At 50.2% G+C, this 20,198-nt stretch overlaps 2 protein-coding genes across 3 annotated transcripts in view; one reads left to right on the top strand and one right to left on the bottom strand.

Moving 5' to 3' along the window:
• The window catches only part of ASXL2 (ASXL transcriptional regulator 2), a 110,829-nt gene that overhangs the window by 48,642 nt on the left and 41,989 nt on the right, over nt 1-20,198 (bottom strand). For both annotated transcript variants that reach the window (XM_061625913.1, XM_061625912.1), the window contains one exon: nt 6,489-6,648. In XM_061625913.1, coding sequence (XP_061481897.1) covers nt 6,489-6,648 — 160 coding nt within the window. The remainder of the gene's footprint in view (nt 1-6,488; nt 6,649-20,198) is intronic.
• LOC133384232 (uncharacterized) overlaps nt 18,192-20,198 on the top strand; it is a 65,069-nt gene continuing 63,062 nt past the window's right edge. Inside the window, exon 1 of the mRNA XM_061626147.1 lies at nt 18,192-18,599. Within this exon, the coding sequence (XP_061482131.1) occupies nt 18,192-18,599 (408 nt within the window). The remainder of the gene's footprint in view (nt 18,600-20,198) is intronic.

Genomic DNA, 20,198 nt, shown 5'->3' with positions numbered 1-20,198 from the left:
CTAGATTATGCTGCTGAAAGCCACTGGCACTCAAGCCCAACGATCTAGACTTATGTGTTGGAAGTGGGGCAAGAGCGACTCCTGTTTGGGTTCTTTTGTGTGTATTCCAGAAGGAAGATAGAGTGAGGGTCCTCCAGCTGGCTAGAATTGCCTACCTTTACCTGTGCTGTTCTCTATCTGACTTCCTTCTGTTGTAAACTGAGATGCTCAGGGAAGCTGACCTGCCCCTCCTTCCTTTGTCTTCTTCGACTGTCCGAGGAGAGAGGAGACATCTGTCTTTGCTCTCTTTCCTGAGCCATGAGGGCAAGACCCACATCTGGGCATTGCGCCTCCAGCTTAGTTATTTATTTATTATTTGATTTATATCCCACCCTTCCTCATGGCAGGAGCCCAGGGCTGCAAACAAAAGCACTAAAAACCTTAAAACATCATAAAAACAAACTTGAAAACACATTAGAACAAAAACATCTTTAAAAACGTTTCTTAAAAAAGCTTTCAAAACATCTTCTAAGATTAAAAACATTTTTAAAAAGAAGGTTTAAGAACATATTAAAAAGCAATTCCATCACAGACGCAGACTGGGATAAGGTCTCAACTTAAAAGGCTTGTTGAAAGAGGAAGGTCTTCAAAAGATAACAGAGATGGTGCCTGCCTAATATTTGAGGGGAAGGAATTCCACAAGGTAGGTGCCACAACACTAAAGGCCCATTTATTATGTTGTGCAGAACGAACCTCCTGATAAGATGGTATCTGCAAGAGGCCCTCACCTGCACAGCGCAGTGATCGACTGGGTATATAAGGGATAAGACGGTCTTTCAGGTATCCTGGTCCCAAGCTGCATAGGGCTTTGCTTGCCAAAACTAGAACCTTGAACTTGGCCTGGTAGCAAATGAAGTTAGAACTAGGTATGCCTTTCCTATCTCCTATGTATTTCTATAAATAAAGTAGTTTTTCTTATTTTACTAAGTCTTAAGTCTCAGTGATCTCAATGCAGGGTAAAAGCCTGCCACTTAGGTAAATACACTCACTGGCACATGCGCAGCTCAGATGCTGAGTATCTCTGCATATTTCCATAACGTTATGAACTTCCTTTAAAAGGGTCATAGAACAAAGGCAATGATATATGAGTTTTAAAAATAAGTAAAATTTAAGGTGGATTAACTAGCAAATAGCTAGATCAGCCTGTATAACATTTGTGTACAGGAGACAAAAGCAGAATGGAAGGCCACACACAAGCTGTCACAAGAGTGGCTCTTGGTACAGGATACCCCTCTGCTAGCAACTCGGATGTGCTGCTGCTACCGCTCCGTCAGGAACAAACAGGGCGGCCTCTTGCCCCGTTGTCCAACTGCTGCCTATACAAAGAGATGATACAACTTCTAAGAACACAAGAAGAGTCTGCTGGATCAGGCCAGTGGCCAACCAGCTGCCCATGGGAAGCTCACAAGCGGGACCTGAGTGCAAGAGAACTCTCCCCTCCTGGGATCCCATACGAACAGCGTATCTGCCCACGTGGTGCTGACATTGAAACCCTTCCCCATAGTATTCTCTTTTGCTCTTTGTACACTCAGATTCATGCTAAATATCTGGATGTGATTCTGACAAAAAATCCTCATAGGCCTCCTGGAGCAGCTATAGTTTACCTACTATCTGGGTCAGATAAACAAATTACCTTACAGGTTGCTAAGTTCATATACGCAGCTCAGCAGATTCGTATTAATCTCTCACCAGTATAATGTAGATATGTATACAAGGTTTAATATTGTTTTACCCTCCTACTTCTAATGTATCATGTATGCTCACCTATTTTTTCTTTCTTTGGGTCTAAGACTGTAAATAAAGGTTGTTGTTGAACTCTCCCCTCCTGCTGTTTCCAGCAACTGGTACTTGGAAGCATACTGCCTCCAACTGTGGCAGTAGAGCATAGCCACCATAGCTAATGGCCACTGATAGCCCTGTCCTCCATGAATCTGTCTAATCCTCTTTTCAAGCCATCCAAGTTGGTGGCCGTCACTCCCTCTTGTGTGAGCAAATTCCATAGTTTAACTGTACACTGTGTGAAGGAGGACTTCCTTTTGTCTGTCCTGAATCTTCCAGCACTCAGCTTCATTGGATGTCCACGATTTCTAGTGTTAGGAGAGGGAAAAAACAGTTTATCTATCCACTTTCTGCATGCCATGCATACTTTTATACACTTCTAACATGTTGCCTCTTACTTGCCTTTCCTCTAAACGAAAGGGCCCCAAATGCTGCAGCCTTTCCTCATAAGGGAGTCGCTCCATCCCCTTGATCATTCTGGTTGCCCTTTTCTGAACCTCTTCCAGCTTTACAATATCCTTTTTGAGGTTAGGTGACCAGAACTGTACACAGTATTCCAAATGTGGCAGCACCATAGATTTGTATAATGGCATTATGATATTGGCGAGAGCCAGTGTGGCGTAGTGGTTAAGGTGTTGGACTACGACCTGGGAGACCAGGGTTCAAATCCCTACACAGCCATGAAGCTCACTGGGTGACCTTGGGCCAGTCACTGCTTCTCAGCCTCATGAAAACCCTATTCATAGGGTCGCCATAAATCAGAATCAACTTGAAGGCAGTACATTTACATTTTTATGATATTGGCAGTTTTATTTGCATAACTTTTCCTAATGATCCCTAGCATGGAATTTGCCTTTTTCATACCTGCCACACGCTGGGTCGACATCGCCACGGAGGCATCCACTATGACACCAAGGTTTGCAGTGCTTTCAAATGCACCTTCTTTGTCCTTTAACTCTCCTCATCCTCCTAGACAGCAATCTTGGCTTTTGTTTCCCACACACACACACCTTCCCTCACAAATTCCCCATTTGGCAATGGAACCGACTGCCTAGGGAGGTGGTGGGATCCCCTTCGCTGGATGTCTTCAAGCAGAGGCTGGACAGCTATCTGCGGGAGATGCTCTAGCTGTGGATTTCCTGCTGTGAGCAGGGGGTTGGACTCCATGGCCTACAAGGCCCCTTCCAGCTCTATGATTCTATGACCTACACAAAAGTGAACTCACAACAATCCAGAAGATTGGGGGAGGCAGGTGGAAGGGAGAAAGTAGCAACCAACCCCAAAGGAGTGTGGGGAGGGGCACTGACTACGTGGTAAATTCGAAACAACTCCATTCGCGCCACTGCAATGGCTTCACTATACTTGTGCTCTGAGGGACATTAGAGGCACACCACTAGCCACCGTCAAGTGTCTAAGGGACGGTTGGACAAGGGCCGTTTGCCAGGGCATCCCTAGAAGCAAGCATCAGATGGTTCATGTCTTGGTGAGCAAAGCAGGTTTAGGTATATGGATGTCAGGCAATGTTCCAAGTGTGAGAACAGGTGCGCAAAAGGAGCTTCCCAGCAAAGCTGCAGAAACTCCCTTGCTGGGTAGACTTTTGGACTGGATGAGCATCTGTTCAGGACCCTGCTTGTGTTTCTTTCCCACTCTAAGCGTCAGGTATCCAAATCAGCCAGTTTTGGAAACTGTGAAAGATATTCCCATTTCTGACCATTGCTAAAAGAACATTAACTCTTTACAAACCACAATGTCTCAGCCAGCCTTCCCCAACCTGGTGCCCTCCAGATATTTTGGAGTACAACTCCTACGGGTGCACTGGCTGGAGCTGGTGGGAGTTGTAGTCCAAACTTTTCTGGAAGTCACCAAGTTGGGGAAGGCTGATCCAAGCTCAGAGAGGTTTAGACAAGGGGAAAAAACACAATAATTTCAAACTACAATTCAGCATCACACAGATAAAAAACTCAACAGCTCACAAAAATTAATTTAGGACAGAGGGTTTTAGTCAACTAACTCCTACTCAGAGTAGCTCCACTGAAATTAATGGGCTAGTTCACTGAACTGAACTGAAGCCAAACCTTCTGCCAAAAAGTCACCCAGAGCAAGTGGGCTTCACAGCACTTCTGCAAAGGAAAGGTTGAGGCTCTCCCTTCCTGGAGTCCTCCCTGGGCAGGCCAGCCCACCACCTTGGGGCAATTGTGCCAGACACCCTGCTCCGAAAAGTCAATGCTTTTATCTCGCTTAAAAAGGTTTGCAGAACAGGGGCAATGGCAGGGGAGGCCCATCTCCATGGCATGCTGGTCCTAGGTTTCTGAAATGCAAGAACAAGGGCCCTGAATTGGATCCAGAAGCTCCTGGGACCCAGCCCAGGCAACTGCTGCAAAACTGGAGGAATAGGTACCAGGGGCAAGACATAGAACTCTGTGCCAGTATCACTTCCAAGCTGTGTTCAACAACAGCTTCACACAGAGCTTAATACAGCAGTACATTGTCAAGGTTCTGAAAGCATGGATAGGATAACGGTGGCAAGAGCTCTAAAAGGAGAATGAACTCAGGAACTCAGCTGGTAAGAGGCACCTCTGATCACTGCCACTTCCTGCTTATCCAGGAGCAGCCCTCAGCCCCGCTTCTGCTAAGATGGGGCAATCATCAGCCCCTCTAAGCACAGACATCACTCTTTTTCAAGGGCACTGCGGCTACCCATCAGCACCATTAATGCCTTGCCAGGATTCAGCTTCCATTTGCTAATCTTCATCCACCAAACCACCCCTTCAAATACTGGTTTACAAGCCAGTCGGGTGCTCCCAGAACCTTAGTTAGCAAAACGGGTGCTGTTGGCACATTGATGACGCCCAGCCCCAAACTCCAGATCATCCTGACTAGCTGATTCATGCAGATGAAGAGCAGCATTAGTGAAAACACAAAGCAACACCATAGGTCTGTTCTGAGCAGGCATCTTTGCAGCTGATTTCCTTGGGGTCTTCACCATTCACTATGATAGCAAAGAAACAGGCCCCCTCCAAGGCCTACAAGCACCCACCATTTATTCGTGCACAGACTCTCAGTCATCTTTACAACAACTCTGCAAGGTAGACCAGTGCAATAATATGTATATTACATTTTTTTTAGGGGAGGGGACACAGAGGTTGGAATTATTTATTACATTTATATCTCAAGCTTCTTCCCAAAGAAGCCCATTATTGGCTTGTTGAAGGCCACCCTGCCCAAGTCTGAACAAAGACTGGATCAAGAACCTGCTGGCTCACATTTCAAGATCTCAACTGCCATAGATAGACCACTTTAGCACAGATTTACTGTTTTTAAACCCAGACTACACGTAGTAGTAAACCCAGTCACTACCAGTAACGTCCCAATACTAGTATTCCCAGAGACTCTGAATACTGGTATTGTTATTCTCTTCACCGCTGCCACCATTTGTTACAGTTCCCCTTCAGCCTTGGTCATTACCTTACCCTCCCTTCTGGTCTGTGAAACCCCAGCCAAGGATCAGGCCTTTGGTAAACCAAATTAAGTATTTATTACAGATAACAAAGCTAACAAGATTAACAAGATTTCTTCTTAAGGCACATAAGCATATGGTTTTACTCAATACTAATCCGAACTCCACCTCCCTCCTGGCAAACAACTCTCTAAACCCCACCAAGCAATCCACTCTTTCTCTTCTCCCCCCAGATTCCACAATTCACCACCTCACATTCCCCCAGATTTACCTGTCATCCTTTCATTTATACTGTCAGCCATTTTAAACATTCAGCCAATCATCAAGCATTCTATTGCCCATTCACTCCCCCTCCTCTTTCACTACTTACCATGTATACTCTAAACAACCAGCACTTACCATATATACACTAATATATAGGAACATCACACACGAGTCTCCTCAAACCTTCAAGAGTTATAATGGTCAGTTTACTGGTGGAGAAATTACACCTGCAAGATGGTGACTTGCCCAAGCTCACCCAGGGCACTTTCCTGGCTGACTTGAGGTGCCAAACGTGCACGGATACTGCTGTACGGTTCACGGCTCACACATCATTTATTCAGCAAGAAACTGGAACTCTCCACAAGTGAGAGCATTTTGTAAAGGTTCCTCATGAAGATCAAGCACACAGAAACTCACTGTGGTGGTTGCTGGCTCCTCCAACTCCTTGTACAGAAAACTCACACATGCACACCCCAGGCCAAAAGGCCTCCAGCTTGCAGCCTGCAAGGCAGTTCCAAACTCCAACAAGCACAGAAGATCACTTCCGTTTCCCCAAGTGCCCCAGAGCTACATTCAACAGTGTGGTTTTGGAATTCCAACCCAAAAGCAAACTCATGCATCTCCTTGCCTCCAGAAAGATGCATCCAAAGCAGAGAAAACTGGTCCATTTTCCAACAGAGGCGGGGGGGGGGGAGGGAGAGCTCTATTAGGGACAATATTCAGACGACGCTCAAGGCTTCAGACTCTCATTTGCAATGTTTCACCTGCTACTGAAGCAAGCCCAGGCTTCCACCTCTTTGTGTACCAGTTCCATCCTCTGAGCGACCTCTGCCGAGACATCATCTCCAATCACTTTTGCCATAAGGGCCAGGGCTCAGCAAGTGGCGGCAGCAGCGGCAGCAGTAACCAACCCCGGCAACGCACTTGGAAGTCCCTCCAGAATACCTACCTTTCCTTCGCCACCTGCTTTTTCTCCCTTCCTTGTTGCTGCTCCGGTCACTGCTGCTGCTGCTGCTGCTGCTGCTGCCTGAGGTGGGGGAGTCTGACTGCACATCGCTGCTCTCTTCCGAGCCTTCAGAGAGTTCTTTCAGCCCATCTGGAACATCCTTCTGTAAACAAAATACCAACAGACGTTGGAGCACTTTCCTCTGTGTCAGTTCACGTTTCTCTCTATCAGTTCAACATTCACTGAGACCGGGGGGGGGGGGGAGAGAGAGAGGAGAGAGGGGAGGATTAAAGACAAGACTATCCCAATCACCATTCTCTGGCTCAAATCCCACTAGCAAGTTCCTCTTGTGCAAAAGCCACATTTACTTAGTGGCAGCTGTGCAAGACATAGAAATTATTTCCAAGGATCTGTTTTGGATTGCCAGGAGTGTGATTCGAAGGCCCAGTGGATCCTCCACTCCAGAAGGATTCCCTCAAATCCTAAAGCTTTGTCTGGTTCGTCAGCTGCGGCTGTTCCTGGAGAGGGATAGGCTGACCTCTGCAGTCCACGAGTTGGTAACCTCAAACCTGGATTACTGCAGCGCGCGCTACGTGGGGCTGCCCTTGGCCCTGGTTCAGAAGCTTCAGCTGGTGCAAAACGCAACGGCCAGACTGCTGATGGGGGTACACGGGCGACAACATGTGACACCACTCTTAAAACATCTGCACCTGCTGCCCACCCATGCCCAGGCCACGTTCAAGGTCCTTGTATTAATTTACAAAGCCCTGAACAACTTAGGTCCAGGGTGCCTTAGGGCTGCCTGAACCCTTATATATCCCGGTTCAGTCACTGAGATCATCTGCAGGAGCGCCTCTGGTCGTCCCCCAAGTTGGCGAGGCTCATTTAACATCGACACAAACTCAAGACTTCAGTGTGATGGGCCCAACAGAGATTCAGCAAACGCCTCCTGTTTCAACTTTTAAGCGCCTGCTGAAAACCCTTCTGGTCTGCCAGGCTTATGCAGGCAATTAAGAAGATGACTTTTTTGCAACAGTTGACCTTTGTTTTTATTGTATTTTTAATGTTTTTATTCTACGGTGGTGGTTGTTTTTAATGTATTGTAAACCGCTTTCATGGTTTTAACGAAATAGCAGTGTGCAAATATTTTTATAAATAAATAAATAATCCCCAGCAGATGCTTACCCAACCTCCAAGGAATAGGACTCCACAGTCCCCACAGACAAAACCATTCTCCTGCTGAGCTACCACTCCTTTCTTTTTCACGCTCTTTTTAAAAGCTGGTTATCAGAACATTGTACGGTCCACCCTACCCAGTCTCCTTTTCTCTACCTGGCTCTTGTAGCCTCTTTGCAGAGGATTTTTCTTCTAGAATCTCTCATACAATCATTCTTTTCTCTGCAGAGTCCTATCATTAACCCATGTATCTGGAAGCTGTCCACCCTCACAGGCCCCAGGTCTCCAGAGGCCTTTCCCAACCCACCATCCAAGACCCCTTCAATCAAACATGTGAGTTATTCAGGGCTGGAAGTGACAAAATACTAAGCACATGCTCTATGACCTCTTGTCAAGAGCCTCTCCAGTATGTTGACATAACTTGTCAAGGAACTGTGCCCTGAGCTCCACTGTACCCAAGCAAATCAGCAAATTACTTGAAGTTTTGCCAGCTCAGGTTTCCAAGATCCTGCAGCATGGCCTCAAAAGCTCTCTGAAGCTAAACTGAGTTTTGAACACAAAGGGAGCCTCATTTCCAATTTTCAGTCAGCCACAACCAGGTTGTTATGGAGTTTGTACCTGAAACAATTCATGGCAAAATCCAAGCCAATGGCAGAAGGGTTTGCTGTTCCCCACATTACTACAAACTTCAAGTCAGGACAGCAAAGAAAACAGGATTCCCCTTGTCCTTAGGAAAATAAGTAGGACGGATCAAAGCCTCTAGCATTGACAGGTGCTGCCCAAAACCTTTGCCATTATTTTAAGCTTAATTTAATGGAGACAGAATATGTTTCGGTTAATCTGGAGGTAAATAAAACATTTTCCCTGGATGCCAGTCCATCACGTCTGTCGTCTGGTCCAAGGACAGGAAATGTGCTGATGTTTGCAGTCTGAGGGGGCGTCGATGGCCTGCAGACCCCAGTTCATTTCCTGTCCTGGTCCAAGGCAGATGCATCAGAACTACTCTCCATGTGAGTTCTTACCTAAGGGTTAAATTCCCTTTTATTTAGGGGCAAGGGGGATGGAGATTCTTCCCCCCTTCTTTTCTGGCCCCTTTTTTAGCCCCTTTTAGTCCCTTTAAGCCTTAAAGGTTTTGTTTCTTTTAAGTTATTTAAAGTTTTGGTGCGAAGAGGCGCCATTTTGTCAGACTCCGCTGAGGCCGCGTGTGCAGGAGCCCGACACAGCTCTTTCCATCTAGCAAGGGGGGTTACCCAATTTCTTACCCTTGGAGGCCCCCTCCTTTCCCGCCTTCGCTGGCTCACTTCTCTGCTGCCCTACTGGGGCAGAGCAGCAGCAGCCCCGCTCTCCTGCGGTGGTGCTCTGGTTGCGGCCGCAGCTGCTGCTGGGGGTCTGCCAGCAGGCGGAATCCGCTCTTTGCTGTGGCTGCAGCCATCGCCTGGGACCCGCCGACCAGGGGATCGACTTCCCTCTTGTGGCTTCGGCCGCTCTGTAGCAACCCGACGATCAGCTGGCCAGAGGGTCCTTCGCACCCCGCCAGCACTAGGCAGCCCAGCTGGGCCAGCAGAGCCACTCGGAGCGTGCAGCCGGCCAGCGGGTCCTGCGTGATGGCATGCAGTCTGCTCTGCTATTGGTGTCCCGGTCTGCCGGCAGGCAGCCGCCAGACGGAACCGCTGCTTCCCCCCCCAGCTGGCTGGCGGCCCTCCGCAACTGCTTCCCATGGAATAGGGAAGGAATAGGTTGCTCAGGTTGCAGCGCCCCCTCCTGGTTAAAATAAATAAATAAATAAATAAATAAAATAAAAAAATTAAAAGTAAATAAAGATAATTAGGGAAAGAAATGTGAATAAGCTAATAGGATGAAATAGGAATTCAAGTCAAGTTTTTTGTATAATATAATAATAATAATAAAATTTAATTTTTGTGTCGCCTATCTGGCCGAAGCCACTCTAGGCGACGTACAAACTAAAATTCAGTAAAATACACTACAATACAGATAAAATACAATGAAGTCATTAATCACAGCAGCATGAGATCAGTTAGGGCAATCAATAGATAATAAGTATCCCAAAAAAGTTAGCCCTCCCCGGAAATCCTAAAGGCCTGTCCAAAGAGCCAAGTTTTTACGGCCCGGCGGAATGTATCCAGGGAAGGGGCATGGCGAAGATCGAATGGGAGGGAGTTCCAGAGAGTGGGGGCCGCCACTGAAAATGCCCTCTCTCTAGTCCCTACCAACCTAGCTGTTTTCGTTGGTGGGACTGAGAGAAGGCCCTGTGTGGCTGATCTGGTTGGGCGGCTTAATTTGTGGTACTGGAGGCGCTCCTTCAGATAAACTGGGCCGAGACCGTATAGGGATTTAAAGGTTAATACCAACACCTTGAATTGGGCCCGGAAAACAACTGGAAGCCAATGTAGGTGAAATAATACTGGCGTGATGTGATCACGGCGGCGGCTGTTTGTAAGCAACCGCGCCGCTGCATTCTGCACCAGTTGTAGTTTCCGGACCGTTTTCAAGGGTAACCCCACGTAGAGCGCATTGCAGTAGTCTAATCGAGAGGTGACCAGGGCGTGTACCACCAGTGGGAGCTGATGAATAGGGAGGTAGGGTTGCAGCCTCCGTATGAGATGTAATTGGTACCAAGCTGCCCGGCTCACTGCCGAAATCTGAGCCTCCATGGACAGCCTGGAATCAAGAACCACCCCGAGGCTGCGGACCTGATCTTTCAGGGGTAAACTTACCCCATTAAACTGTAGGTCAACAGCACCCAACCTCCCCCTGTCACCCACAAGTAGCACCTCGGTCTTATCAGGATTGAGCTTCAGTCTGTTCCTTCCCATCCACCCACTCACAGATTCCAGGCACTTGGACAAGGTCTCCACAGCCATCTCTGGTGAAGATTTAAAGGAGAGATAGAGCTGCGTGTCATCAGCATATTGGTGACATCGCAGCCCAAAACTCCTGATGATAGCTCCCAGCGGTTTTACATAGATGTTAAATAGCATGGGAGAGAGGATAGAGCCCTGTGGCACTCCACATGTGAGGGGCCAAGGGTCTGAAACCTCATCCCCCAATGCTACCTGTTGATGCCTGTCAGAGAGAAAGGAACGGAACCACTGCAAAACAGTGCCTCCTATTCCCAATCCTTCCAGGCGACCTTCCCCAAAAATGGCAGATTTGAAACGGGGCAAAAGTTGTTCAAGACTTGGGGATCCAAGGAGGCCTTTTTTAAAATAGGTTTTATAATTGCCTCCTTGAGGGCTGGTGGCAATGCACCCTCCTTCAAGGATGCATTTACCATCGCCCTGATCCCTTCGCCTAATTTCTCCCTACATTTCATAAGAAACCATGATGGGCAAGGATCAATCAGACAGGTGGTAGGCTTTACCATTGAAAGCACCTTGTCCACATCCTCAGAAGGAAGAGGCTGGAACCGATCCCACTGAACCGGACTGCAACTGGTCAACTCTGGATCCTCCACTGCATACACAGCGTACGGAATCGAGTTCTTCAGGTGCTCGATTTTATCAGCAAAGTGCCTTGCCAATTTGTCACAGGAAGCCTTAGAGTGCTCCAAAGGTTCCTGAGCAGCTGGACCGACCAGGCTTCGGACCACTTGGAACAGCTTCCTGGGACAGCACTCTGTGGATGCAATAGAGGCAGCAAAGAAATCCTTCTTTGTTGCCCTTATTGCCACCTGGTAGGCGGCTATTGCTGCTCTAACCTGTGTCCAAACATCTTCAGAACGGGATTTCCGCCACCGGCGCTCTAGCCGTCTCACCTCCTGCCTCAGACTACGCAACCGGGGTGTATACCACGGTGCTGTCTGAGTTCTATTCAGGGGGAGAGGACATTTCGGAGCCACCCGGTCTAATGCCCTGGTGATTCCCTCATTCCACTCCATCACCAGGGTTTCGACCGGGCGGCCTTCAGCAGGTTCCAATTCCCCCAGCGCAGTCAGGAATCCCTCTGGATCCATCAGGCGCCTGGGGCGGACCATTCTAATAGGTCCTTTACCCCTGCGGAGGGAGTGTGGCAGCGAGACGTCAAAATTCACCAGATAGTGATCTGACCATGACACGGGGGTAAAAGAAATAGCCCCCAACTTCAGAACACTTCCTACCGCTCCCAGGACAAATACAAAGTCGAGAGCATGACCGGCTACATGGGTGGGCTCAGTGTTATTAAGGTACAGTTCCCAGGAAGCCATGGTTTCCAGGAAATCCCGAGGGGCTCCAATGAGAGTGGCCTCAGCATGCACGTTGAAATCCCCCAGTACTAAAAGCTCTGGGGTCAACGCTCGTACATCCGAGACCACCTCGAGCACCTCGGTCAGGGAATCTGCCGTGCAGTGGGGCGGGTGGTACATGAGCAAGATCCCCAAACTGCCCTTCGGGCCCAACCTCCAGTACATGCAATCAACAACCTTGGTCCTTGGGAGCGGAGGCCTGGTGAAAATCAAGGACTCCCGGTAGATGACTGCCACTCCCCCTCCCCACTTACCTACCCTCGGTTGCTGTGCATAATAGAAACCTGGCGGACACATGGCCTTAAGGATGGGAGCTGAGGCCTCGTCCAGCCAGGTCTCCGTGATACACACCAGGTCTGCGCACTCATCCAGTATCATGTCATGGATGATAGATGTTTTTTGTGTCACAGACCTGGCATTACACATCAGCAATCGAAGGTCCGTAGGAATCCTGCTTCCCCCAGTTAACTTCTGGTTTTGGGCAGACCTGGAACATGGGATGGGTATTACGCATCTATCCCGTGTTCCTCTAAATTGACATGGTCTGCCCCTAGCATCAATCCGGCACCTGCCGCCCAAACTTGGTATAGCTTGGCCCCCCTCCTTCTCTGTTCCATCCCTCCTTGGTTTGCACATGCCCCTATCCCTATTTGCCTGCTGGACAGGCCTATCTTAAACGATAAAACAAATACAAATAAAAACCCACCCCTTACACCCCGGGGGCTGCCAGTCACTTCTTGAAAACAATATACAACCAACATACATACAACAACATATATATAGAACAAACATACAACACATAATATACGACATACAACATACAACACACAACTTACACCCTACATACAACATACACTTAATTGTAATCACACTATACAATTCAACCTGCTAAGCCAACATCGTCCAACACTATGTAAGTAGATGAAACCTTCCTTCTTCTCACCAAACGCCGCCAGGCAGATGATAATGATGGTAAGGGCAAAAGCCCCAGTTTGAAGCGCAAACCGCGGCGGCGGCCCCGGCCGCACCCCACAACCACAGAGCAGGCACAGAGCAGGGACAGCCACAGTGGGCACAGCCGCGGCAACGGAGAGAGAAGCAGGCCGTCCAACGGCCAGCCGCACCCCCCGCAATCCAGCCGCAGCAACAACAAGAGCCCCCAACGTGTCCCGGCCAGACCAGCCGCAGCAGGGGAAGGAAAGCCCGCAGAAACGGCAGCGCGGAACACGACGACAGCAACAGCAGAAGCGGCGACAACGACAACGAAGGACCCAGCCTAGCAGCGACAGGGACGACCAGAGACGACGCCAGCGCGCGACAGCAGACAGGACCTCCAGACAAGCCCGGACCCACACACGCCGCGGCAGAAGACCTGGCCGCCCCAGAAACAAGCGGCAAGACGCAGGCCGAAACAGGAACACAGCACAACGCAGCAGAGTCCACAGCAGAAGGTACGGCCTCGTCCCCGGCGTCGATTTCTCCGTCTCCCAGCCTCCTAATTCCGTCCACGGTCTGCCGCTCCCCTAGCTCCCAGTCCACCGTCAACCGGGCAAAAAGAGTGGGTGGTATCAAAAACATTCGCTCACTCACTCATCACTCAATCACTTGTCCACGCACTCCCGAAAAACCCTGCAAGTTGGTTTAATTTAGCAGGAATTAAGATGTCAAAAAGGTGTTAAAATAAATGGTCAGCAGGAGCATCCAACAAGCTCCTCTACCTCCGCCGCCATAGGGGTAGGAAGGTGGCTTGGAGCTCCACCTCATACCAATCACGGTAGTGAGCAGAGCAGATCTTGTTTATACCTCGGATCCTAAGCCTCCACAAGCCGAGGGTGAAAGGTTGACCAACAGTCAGTTTTTTACGCTACCACGCCATACCAATTGCGGTACTGGGCAGAGCATGCCTTTTTGCTTTTGCACCCAGTCCTTTTGTTAGGTGGCCATTCCACCTCCCAGGCTAACTGGACTCACCAGTCAGCGAGTCAGCAACCTTACCATAACTCCTCCTCATGGCCTCTAAACAGGATGCGGCCGAGCTGCCTGGCTCCTCGCTCGCAATCAGCTCAACCTATGGCGAGCCCACCTCTTCCCCCGTCGGGTCAGAGGGCTGCTCATCCTCCTCCCGCCACCAAGAAATCAAAGAGGACGCGCCACAAGGGACCCTCTAGCCAGCTCTCCAGCAGGGCTAGATGCAGGAGGAGCAGACACATGTCCTAGCGCCCGAGACAGCCCATAACCTCAGGGACCAGGGCCCCTCAGGGCTGGGGTCAGGCAACGTACCCAATGTAGAGCCCTCAGATGGCGAGTCTAGTGGCCTCTCCCAGCAAACAGCTTGCCCAACGCGCTCGTCAAGCCGTTCTACTTCGAGCTGGGGCCGGCCTCTAGATTTTCAGGAGGATTTCATGGAGAAGGTTAGGGAGGCCTTCTTTAGCTCCATGGCTAGCAGCTTCGACTCTCTTCAAGCCACAGTCTCTACCCGCCCCTCCAAGTCGATTTCTTCCGGGGGGCGAAAGGCTAGGAGCAAGTTTCATCGCACGACGGAGCCTCCCCCTTATCCAGAGGAGGAGAGGGAGTTGTCCCCAAGTCTTTTTGACACGTCGAGAGGCAGGTTCCGTGAGGACCAGCCACATGACCTCCCATCGGATGAGGAGCTCTCAGAGGCGGGTTGGAGCACCAGTTCTGAGGACGAGAAGCCTGAGCCTCTTCCGCAGTGCCTCTTCAAGTCTTCTGACTACCCCCTGCTCTTGAGGAGAGTCAGGACTACCTTGGGCATGGAAAGCCTGGGGGTTGATAAGGCTGCTGCTACGGGCATAGGTCCGGAACGGGCTTCACCCCGTCTCGCAGCCCCCATTCCAGCTCCGGTCCGCAGGTCTGCCCTGGCGGAATGGAACAATCCCTTGCAGTCCCGTAGAAGGAGGACCCTGGCCGACAAGTTGTATGTCATTGAAGCTGATGTCATGGAGTTTCTTCAGATCCCGACAGTGGACATGCCAGTGCTGGGCCTTGTCTCTAGATCTGACACAGCTAAAGGACCCTACGGAGCGCCGGCTGGACTATGCCTTGAAGCGGGCTCACGAGGCCGTCACCATTACCTTCAGAGCCTCTAGCACTACATCAGCCTTCGCTAGGGCCTCCTTGGTCTGGCTGGACAAACTACAGGACTACCCTGAGCAGGACCCAGAGTGCACTCAGAAGACGCTGTTAAAGCTTCATAGAGCAGTGTCCTTCATTGCAGATGCCACAATAGACTCCTCTAAGCTCACGGCCAGATCCATGGCAGCCGACATCGCGCCATGGCGCACTGTCTGGCTCAAGCATTGGGAGGCTGACAACACAACCAGGGACAATCTCGCTACCATACATGGCGACCGCAAGATGCGATGGCAGGTGTTTCCAGAGAAAATACGCCCCCTACAACTCTTTTCCAGCCCTTTCAAGCCTCTAGACAAACCCCAGGAGATAGAGACTACAAACCCTCCTCCCACTACTCATGGGCTAGACCCCACTACAACACCAAGCAGCATCCAGCTCAGGGAGGCTGCTCAGACTGCACAGCCGCCGTCCCCAAGCGTGGCGGTCGGGCCCGTCGTTAATGACGCCTTACACATTGGGGGCCATCTGCTACGCTTTGCCCCCACATGGGAGGACATCAGGGCGGACGTCTGGGTCCTCAACACAGTCACCAGAGGTTATTCATTAAAATTGTCCCACCCACCACGTCCCACATACATTCCCTCCAGGCTCCCAAGGGATCAACCAAGAAAGCTCAATCTGTCAGCGGCTGTACGACACCTGGTGGAGATCCAGGCCGTACAGGAGATCGAGCAGTCTCAGCATGGCTCAGGCGTCTACTCTGTCTTATTTCTTGTGCCCAAACAGGACCTCTCATGGAGGACTATCCTAGACCGCAAGCACCTAAACAGGTTGGTGAGGTACTGCAGATTCAAGCTGGAATCCCTAGCCTCCATCAGGGAAGCCCTGCAGGAAGGCAATTACATGGCGTCCATAGACTTGAAGCAGAGCCAGCATGGCTTCTGCAAGGGAAAGTCCTGTCTCAGTAACCTATTAGAATTCTTTGAGAGTGTCAACAAGCATATAGATAGAGGTGATCCAGTGGACATAGTGTACTTAGACTTTCAAAAAGCGTTTGACAAGGTACCTCACCAAAGGCTTCTGAGGAAGCTTAGCAGTCATGGAATAAGAGGAGAGGTCCTCTTGTGGATAAGGAATTGGTTAAGAAGCAGAAAGCAGAGAGTAGGAATAAACGGACAGTTCTCCCAATGGAGGGCTGTAGAAAGTGGAGTCCCTCAAGGATCGGTATTGGGACCTGTACTTTTCAACTTGTCCATTAATGACCTAGAATTAGGAGTGAGCAGTGAAGTGGCCAGGTTTGCTGACGACACTAAATTGTTCAGGGTTGTTAAAACAAAAAGGGATTGCGAAGAGCTCCAAAAAGACCTCTCCAAACTGACTGAATGGGCGGAAAAATGGCAAATGCAATTCAATATAAACAAGTGTAAAATTATGCATGTTGGAGCAAAAAATCTTAATTTCACATATACGCTCATGGGGTCTGAACTGGCGGTGACCGACCAGGAGAGAGACCTCGGGGTTGTAGTGGACAGCACAGTGAAAATGTCGACCCAGTGTGCGGCAGCTGTGAAAAAAGGCAAATTCCATGCTAGCGATAATTAGGAAAGGTATTGAAAATAAAACAGCCGATATCATAATGCCGTTGTATAAATCTATGGTGCAGCTGCATTTGGAATACTGTGTACAGTTCTGGTCGCCTCATCTCAAAAAGGATATTATAGAGTTGGAAAAGGTTCAGAAGAGGGCAACCAGAATGATCAAGGGGATGGAGCGACTCCCTTACGAGGAAAGGTTGCAGCATTTGGGGCTTTTTAGTTTAGAGAAAAGGCGGGTCAGAGGAGACATGATAGAAGTGTATAAAATTATGCATGGCATTGAGAAAGTGGATAGAGAAAAGTTCTTCTCCCTCTCTCATAATACTAGAACTCGTGGACATTCAAAGAAGCTGAATGTTGGAAGATTCAGGACAGACAAAAGGAAGTACTTCTTTACTCAGCGCATAGTTAAACTATGGAATTTGCTCCCACAAGATGCAGTAATGGCCACCAGCTTGGACGGCTTTAAAAGAAGATTAGACAAATTCATGGAGGACAGGGCTATCAATGGCTACTAGCCATGATGGCTGTGCTCTGCCACCCTAGTCAGAGGCAGCATGCTTCTGAAAACCAGTTGCCGGAAGCCTCAGGAGGGGAGAGTGTTCTTGCACTCGGGTCCTGCTTGCGGGCTTCCCCCAGGCACCTGGTTGGCCACTGTGAGAACAGGATGCTGGACTAGATGGGCCACTGGCCTGATCCAGCAGGCTCTTCTTATGTTCTTATGTGCTTATGAAGGAGGCATATCTCTACATACCAATCCTTCCTGGGCGCAGGAGGTTTCTGAGGTTCTCGCTGGGGCACCGTCACTTTCAGTACAGAGCCCTGCCCTTCGGCCTCTCGTCAGTCCCGAGGGTGTCCACAAAGATCATGGTGGCTGCAGTGGCCCATCTCCAGCTCCAGGGAGTACACAGCTATCTGTACCTCGACGACCTGCTCTTGAGGGCGAGCACTTTACAGCGTGCCCAGGACCACGTCCACCTTATTTCAACTCTCCTCAACAGACTGGGCTTCCTAGTCAACCACGGGAAGAGCCACCTAGCCCCCTCGAAACAGCTGCAGCATCTGAGGGCCCTGATAGACACAGATCGCAGCCTCATTTGTCTCTCCCCTCAAAGGGTACAAGCAATCACGGAGACAGCTTCTTCCCTCTGACGAAGCAGATCGGCAGACATCATGAGCCTGGACAGGGCCCTGGGGCTCTTTGTATCAACCATTCAGATAGTTCTGTGGGTGCGCCACCATACACGTCGCCTGCAGTGGGCCCTGCTCCCCCATCAGGCAAGCATTGCAGGATGCCGGCATAAACGGATTCCTCTGTTCAGGGAACTCCGAAGGTCCTTCCAATGGTGGATGAGGCAGGACAACCTGCTAAGGGGTACCCCCTTCAGGGAGTCCCCCAGGACTATAACTACAACTGACGCCAGCCTGCTGGGTTGAGGAGTGCACTGCAACACAGCATACACACAGGACACCTGGTCAGAGGAGGAGACGAATCACAGCATCAACTGGCTAGAACTCCGAGCAGCCCGTCTCGCTCTCCTTCACTTCAGCCAGCTGTTTCGTCTCGACAATGTTATGGTTTACACCGACAATTCAACAATGAAGGCTCACATTGTCAGACAAGGGGGAACCCGATCACGGAGCCTACAGGCGGAGTTTTCCCTTCTCATGCAGTGGGCAGAGCAAAACCTCACCTCCCTGTCAGCAGAGCACCTCAGCGGGGAGCAGAATACCACAGCAGGCTGGCTCAGCCGCCACAGGGTTCTGCCATGGGAGTGGTCTTTACACCCGCAGGTGTTCACCAGAATTCAGCTGAGGTACAGCCGGCTAGAGATAGACCTCTTCGCAACAAATCTCAGTCACCAGCTGCCTCGCTTCTTCGCGGAGCACCAGTCCCTGGGAGCGGAGGGCCCACCTAGTGCTGATTGCTCCCTGGTGGCCATGGAGACCATGGTTCTCGGAGCTCCTCAACCTCTCAGTCGCAGATCCGTGGAGGCTAACACGGAGGTAGGATCTGCTGTGCCAGGGGCCGCTTCATCACCTGGACCCGGATTGGCTGAGCCTGATGGCGTGGCTCTTGAGCAAAGAATCTTGAGATGCTCTGGCCTTACGTCAAGAGTCACCGACGTCATTTTGTCAGCACGGCGACCACCCATGACTAGAATCTACCAGGCTACATGGAGGGCTTTTGCTGGCTGGTCACTCCAGGAAAATTCGCCCATCTAAGGCCAGCGCCCCACAGATACTGGAATTCTTGCACAGGGGGCTCTGTCTTGGCCTGAAGGCCACCACGTTAAGGAAGCAGGCATCAGCCATATCTGCCTTCCTTTCGCCCACTTCTGGTCAGCCAGCTGGCAGCAATACGCTGCTCCGGCGTTTTCCTCAAGGGAGCTGCAGCTTCACAGCCTCCGACCAGCCACTGCTTCCCCTCTTGGGATTTGCAGAAGGTTCTATTTGCACTGCAGAGATCACCCTTCGAGCCGCTAGAGACCATTCCTCTTCAGCTCTTGACCTATAAGGTCCTATTCCTCATCGCCATCATGTCAGCCGGGCATGTCTCGGAGCTGGGCACCCTGTCGGTTGCACACCAACTCTGCACCTTTCACATGAAGAACGTGGTCCTTAGAATGGACCCATGCTTCATCCCTAAGCTCAATTCCACCTTCCAAAGGGAACAGGAACTGATCATGCCGTCCTTTTGTCCCAGACCAGTACACCCAGGGGAAAAGGAGCTGCATTGCCTAGATGTCACTAGGGCACTTAGGGTGTACATAAACAGAACAAGGAAGCTGAGGTGCATGGAGGCATAACGCTCCACCTCAGGTCTCTGGGCAAGAAGGCCTCCACTCCAACCTTAGCGAGATGGCTAAGAACTTGCATCAGGCTGGCCTACGAGGCCAGCAACTTGGCACCACCACAGGGCATTACGGCCCACTCAACGAGGGCAGCCTCCACCTTGGCAGCCTTCTCCACTAACGCCTGAGAGAAAACTGCAGAGCGGCAAATTGGTCTTCTCCTTCTACCTTCATTAGATACTATAAGATAGACCATTACGCCTCGGCCAAGGCCTCCTTCGGGAGACGGGTCCTGCAGCAAGCGATCTCTACAGATTAGTGGGCTCGCCCAACCCACCCAGATAGGACGGCTTTGGTATGTCCCACGTGATGGACTGGCATCCAGGGAAAATGAACTGTTGGTTCTCACCCGAAAGGTGATTTTACTGGATGCCAGTCCATCATGGCCCGCCCGGTTCGGTACATCGGGGCTCGACCACTATTTCTAGCCTAGAGTCAAGCTGCTGCCAGTGCATTCGAAGGCTCTCATAGAAGGAGAGAGAAAGAGAGAAAATCAACCTTCTGGGCCGATCATTTTTCCTTGTAAATATATAGAACACTTGCCTACGTTATCACAGTAGCTCTTTTTCTCCATTAGCTATGCTAGGCCATCGCTGGCTGCAGTATTTTTAACTTCTCTGGATTTGTGCCAGGACTGCACATAAGCTATTCCAGTATTACGCCTTGGGAGATGGCGTCCGAAAATGAACTGGGGTCTGCAGGCCAGCAACGCCCCCTCAGACTGCAAACATCAGCGCATTTCCTGTCCTTG

Source organism: Rhineura floridana, chromosome 4 (assembly GCF_030035675.1).
Source record: "Rhineura floridana isolate rRhiFlo1 chromosome 4, rRhiFlo1.hap2, whole genome shotgun sequence".
Lineage (NCBI taxonomy): Eukaryota > Metazoa > Chordata > Lepidosauria > Squamata > Rhineuridae > Rhineura > Rhineura floridana.
This window is presented reverse-complemented; position numbering and strand designations above follow the sequence as displayed.